The sequence below is a fragment of the Homalodisca vitripennis genome, chromosome X, assembly GCF_021130785.1.
Source record: "Homalodisca vitripennis isolate AUS2020 chromosome X, UT_GWSS_2.1, whole genome shotgun sequence".
Classification (NCBI taxonomy): Eukaryota; Metazoa; Arthropoda; class Insecta; order Hemiptera; family Cicadellidae; genus Homalodisca; species Homalodisca vitripennis.
In genome coordinates, this window is record NC_060215.1 from 130,306,965 (window position 1) to 130,312,991 (window position 6,027).

The 6,027-nt window shown below is 35.9% G+C and overlaps 1 protein-coding gene across 3 annotated transcripts in view; it reads left to right on the plus strand.

The window, feature by feature from the left end:
• LOC124369866 (neprilysin-2-like) overlaps nt 1–5,355 on the plus strand; it is a 72,458-nt gene extending 67,103 nt beyond the window's left edge. For all 3 annotated transcript variants that reach the window (XM_046827998.1, XM_046827996.1, XM_046827997.1), the window contains one exon: nt 4,410–5,355. In XM_046827998.1, the coding sequence (XP_046683954.1) occupies nt 4,410–4,754 (345 nt within the window). In that variant the 3' untranslated portion in view covers nt 4,755–5,355. The remainder of the gene's footprint in view (nt 1–4,409) is intronic.
• The last annotated feature ends 672 nt before the right edge of the window (nt 5,356–6,027 follow it).

Consider the following 6,027-nt stretch of genomic DNA (forward strand, 5'->3'; position numbering starts at 1 on the left):
AAAATTAAAACAAAACCTTTTTATTACAGAACTATAAGGTTTTATTGTAGAGAAGTAATATAAAACAAAAACACAGCTGAAATTATAACTAAAAAGAAAATTGACATAGTTTCATAATAGAATTAAATAGAATGACAATTAGAAATAGCTACTGTAAAGTAAAAAGTTATTATTAGTTATTATTTGTTTAGTATTTTTAAGTATGTGTATTCGATGAAATAATGAAGTTACAACAAATAATCAAAGAATGTATTAAAATTAATATTAAAATCTAATAACAACGGTAAATTTAAAATGATTTTAAAAGTTTTAATTAACGTAGTCTATTTGTCAAACAATTGAATATTCTGATTCTACTTATATACATATTGTAAGGTATTCGGGTCGTCACTGTACACTTTATGTTTCGGGATAAATAATAAGACGTTACATTTTAGAGTACCATTGCTCTAAGACCGCTCATAAAGGAACGGGCGGGACACTGACGTTTACATGACGGTGTCTGGTGGTGGACTACTGGCTAGCCAGCTTGGACCGTTGCTGGTTGTAGGGTAGTGGCGTGATGTGACGTCACAGGAGAGCAGCCTATGAGCATTCTTTATTCGTATCAGACCACATCGTATGATACATCGCCTGACAATACCATACTGCCGCCATAACTGGTGCAGACATTAAATTTAGCTATGGGTACATTACCAACTTAGTATTTATCACACTAAATACATTACACATATATATGTTTTGCATAGTCTGACATTATTATTTAGTAACTTACTAAAAGAAAAAACAGATGTTCACACATATAGAGGCGCACAACCAAAATTACCATATCCAAGTCAATTTACGATAGTGTTTGATTTGAGGATAGCAAAACAGCTAACATCCACAAAACGTTTGAACGTTTAAAACTAGCAACATAATTCCACTTCTAGAGAATTTAATTTAATTTCCACTTTTGTTTTAATTTAATTTAATATATAAAAACAAAAACTCTTTGTCAATATATACTCTTTATTTTAGACATCTTTAAATGTGTTAAAACTTTACTCTACGACTTTTCCTTCTACTGAACTCTTCAATGACATCTTTAAAATATATTTTGGATACCAAATCATTTTCTATGTAGAGTAAAGCCAGGTATGATAAGCGGTCCTGAGACATTGTGTTTCTAAGGTAAGTCTTGATTAGTTTTAATTTCGAAAAACTTGCAAAAACGAGTCCGGTTGCATATTTACACTTCGTCAAACTTTACTCATAGTATGGATTTTTACGAGAATTTCGTACCATATTTCGAAAGATATAACAAAATCCCTAGATTGAAACTTTGTTGAAGTTGTCCAAGGATTGACGCTCATTTATAAAACCACAAACTGAGATTTTTTCACGTACAGTCGAAAATGCATCAAAAACATTACTGAGCTGATATCTTAGAGCTTTAACAGATTCTACATTCCCATCTAGTCTGTTAAAGTGGTTTAAGTGATATGGTCACAAGAGAATTCAAAATGCTTTATCTTTCACTAGAGCAAGAAAAGATTGTATACAGTCTTTGCAAAATACAAAAAAATGTTTGTGCTTGAATACAAGAAGAACCAGCATCTCCTAAAATAAGTTCCAGCTGTGCTATCCACAAAGAGCAAAGAATGCCAGAGGGTTTAAACTTAGAAGTCTTCGCTTCACGCCACTTTTTTTCTCAACGCATGTTGGCCCCATTGTCTTAACCTTGACCCCTGCAGTAAGCAATGGACAGCCCCCATGAATGTAGAGGGTGTCGAGGTTCGCACAAGGACTGCGGCGAAGTACCTGGGTGTGTTACTCCACTGCCGTCTTCGGTATTGGGAGCACATCCAGGAGGTGTGCGACAAAGCCTCTAAAGTGGTTTTGTCTCTCGGCAGGCTGATGGCTAACGTAGGTAAGGTAAGAGACGCCTCCTCATGTCTACTGTAAACTCTACCCTTCTGTATGGCGCAGAGGTTTGGGCGGGTGTCATGAGGATAAGGCGATACAGTCAAAGGCTGTTATCGGTACAGATAAGAGCGGCACTTAGGGTCGCCTGCGCCTACCGCACCGTTTCCGGTTCCGGCCGTGGTGGTCGTGGCTGGGGTGATTCCTATTAATCTGCTGGCCATCGAGAGACAGACCGTCTTTCAGGAGGCTGCCGAGCGGGGTAGAGAGGATTCCTTGGCTGCTGCCAGGGTGGATACTCTCCAGGTTTGGTAGCGGAGGTGGACGGAAGAATCGGACGGTCGCTGGACCTTCCGTCTCATTCGAGAGCTTCAATCCTGGATAGATCGTAGCCACGGGGAGATAGATTTCTACCTGTGTCAGTTCCTGGTGTGCTTACTGCCCGGAGGAAGATGATGATGTTCATCACACCTTCTTCGCTTGCGGGCGCTTCACCGAGGCCAGGCGAACGCTCGTCACCACAGTTGGCGATGTTTTGGCAGACACCATTGTGGAGCTGATGCTGCAGAGAGAGGACGCATGGAATGCAGTCACTACTCATGTACATGCGACCCTTCATCAGAAGCGTGAAGATGGATGCCTGGCTGACCCCTAGCTTCCGAAACAAGTAATTTTGTCCTGGACGGGACATAAGACACACGGACCAGACAAGATGTCATCCGAAAGGGTTCCGGCTTGGGTCCTCCGTGAAAAAAATGGACCTCCCTAACCCTTCCAATTTGTATATAATATATTCTGTCAACTTCTCTGCTATAGCTTGTTCTAAAGCCACAAATTATAAGAAGTGTTCCTCGATCTCTGCATACTCTTGATTTGTTGTCCTCAAAATGAAGGACATTTACTCAAGTATAGAAATATACAGATTGCAATCCAGAATTATTGAAAAATATTTTTTTCTTTGCATTTTCAACAATTTGTTTTCTGACACGTACTGCCATTATTTCGATAAGATCATTTTAAATATTTTTGTTCAGTTAATGGTTTCTGAATATGGATTATATAAGTGTTCTCGAGGGGTGGGTCAAACCATGCAATCAGCCTAACCATGTGTAGGAAGTTTGCACTAGAGTTTTGTGAAACCAAACTCTCTTCATGGCCTCGAAGATATAAATTGTGCTTGGCCAAAAACTCCCCAATCGACAGGAACCTCTCCAGGATATCTTTCCAGCATTCTTGTTCTAAATCGGTTTGCCCCTAATTTGAGAACCAATTGCTTTTTCCAAAGACAACCTATTTTGAAAAGTTAACCATTTTATCATGCCCTCTTTGTGGAATTTGCTGTTTTAATGGCTTTTTAGTGTCTCTCATAAATGTTTCCAATCACTTACTTCCGTGAAAGAGCCAAGAGCACTAACACTATATTTTGAATGATCATGAAATAAATGATAAGCAAAAAAGAACACAAAGTCTTTCGATTCAGAATAGACAAACCAACGCTTAATTTGCTTTTCTCCATTTATACGAAATTGTTTTTTGTAGTGGGCATCATGGTAATGTCTTCTGTTATTTAAAGAGTATACATCTATTTCAGATCATATTTCTGTTAATATTTCAATGCAATATTAATATAAGTGGATGCCATTTCATTCAGATATTTTATGCTAATATTTTTATGCACCTAGTATTTATTTTACAAGTAAAAAAGACTTTTATTACCTAATAAAACAAATTTTAGCTGAATGTTATCCCTATTTTTCTGTTAATATCTAACTTTAAAAGAGATTATTCAGTGTTTACTTTTAATCAATTTGATTTCCTAATTCAGGCAGAATTCGTTTCTCCTATAGGCCAAAATTTATTGGCAGAAAATCATTATTGATTATTTTGCAACCGTCGTGCGGAAGGGAAAACGATAAAATGTGGTTTAGTAAGAGACGACCCTGATTTCCCCTCTCATCTAATGTAAAGACACTTGGGGTGTATTTTAGAGGAAGCTCCGCATTTCCTTACGAACATTACAGACAATTTCAATCCTTGATCTTAGAAGAATATTTTATTTTATTGAAAGCTCTCAAGGGAACGCATCCATCTTTAAATTGATGCTCAATCTGTGTGTCTCAAGTTCAGCTCCTGCCCTACCTCACTGTCGTTCAGTGGTTAATACCTACTCCTTCAGCGTCTCCTTGTTATCAGTCCTTTCAAAATTTCAAATTTCCAATAAGTTTTAAAACTCAATGCTATCATGCTCCTAATTTTTTTTATTACAACTGATTACGTTAGAGCTGTTCTGATCTTAACAGTTAAAGAAGACGGACAAATCCGTTCGTCCTAAAGTTAATGTTGGAAGAGAACGAGCATGGTCGTTGGTGCGATTGATGTAACGAGATAATTTGAACATTGATTTAAGCTCCCTCAAAGGTATAAATAATATATATAATAAAAATTAATATGAAAGTATCGATTTCCAGCTTTTACTTATAATAAATAACTCCCATATGTTACAGCTGAACGGCATCACCACACAGGGAGAAAACATAGCGGACAACGGTGGATTCAAGTTGGCCTATCTTGCGTACCATTGGATGGCAGATCAGCTGATGGAACCGGAACCCGGGCTGCCAAACTTGGAACAATACAGCAACGATCAGCTGTTTATGATCGGTGTGGCCAACATCGAGTGCACGCGGTATCGCCCCGAGTCTCTCAGAGAGCGGATCCATACAGACCCACATTCCCCGGCAGAGTTTAGAATTAACGGAGTTCTGAAGAACTTCCCAGAGTTTAGTAAGGTGTTCCAGTGTGGCTCTGAGGATGCTATGAATCCTGAGAATAAGTGCGTTGTTTGGTAGTCCTGGTTAAATTAGCTGGGATCTTTTATCAGCAATTAATTAAAATGAGTAATTTGTACTAGTTTGCTTTGCAGTATGATTTTTCGTCATTTATATTTGCAAATAATTAAGAAATTGAATTCAATTTAGGAATAGAAGATTTTAGTATTCATTGCAATATTCATAAAATACTGCTAAATAAATAACCATGATGGGTTAAATGTGATGAGTGTTATGTGGTTCCACAGAAAAAATGTACAATACATTTTTTTCGCTGTATTCATGTAAAACTTATTACAAATGGTTTTTTATATAAATTAATCAAAATATTATTACAATCAATTCTCAAAATATAATTATTACAAATTTAATTTACGGTATATCGTATGAATTTTCCTTACGTATGTTTTTTTATTCTTATATATTTTAATACTATGAATATATTACAATTAGGGTTTAATATAATATTGTACTAGTCTATGACCAATATAGGGAAATGTGTAGATTAAAATAATTATTTGGTATTTAAAATACATTTATTATTTAAATGTGTGTTGGAATGGTTTTGGAATGTGTGTTTAGTTGAGGTTGTGGTTTTAAATAAATGTAACGTTGATTTTAATTTTGTTGTATATTTTTTAATATTATAGATTTAATTTACTTTTTATTATGAGTGTTCCTTTACAATATTCCACTTATCTTCCCGCCATTGCTGTAATCTAAGGATAGACGTTGCACTTCTAATTTTAAAATTCAATATTATTCATGAGGTTGCTTAAACCCTCCCAGACCAACACTTACAAAGTTCCATGTGTAGATACGAATAGTTTATAATAATTCAACCGGTGTGGTGTACATAGCGCTCCGCAGTTTTTACATTTTACAAAGTTCTCCTGTAATTGTGAAGTTTTCAACACCACATCGAACCATTGCTTACACAATGACATGTTTTGAATATTTTGTTTCATACTACTATTAATAATATCCTCTCCCGTTAGACAGCTCATTTTGAGTTTTAACAGGATTCTGAGATTTTCCCTTCAGGAACATCTGGAAAAGCTGGCAAGTGGGAGTGAAATGGAAAACAGGATATCCAATCAAGAAACTACCCTTAAACGTAAAATAAGGTTAAACAGTAAAACCTTTTTAACTGTTTTAATGTAGTAAGTGCCAATAACCTAAGACTCTGTCAAGTAAATTTTTCATAGTGTTTGCTAAATAAGAGCTTAATAATTATAACACAAACAAATTGTCTTGTTTTAAATACATAAAATGAACGTTCTTACAATATATA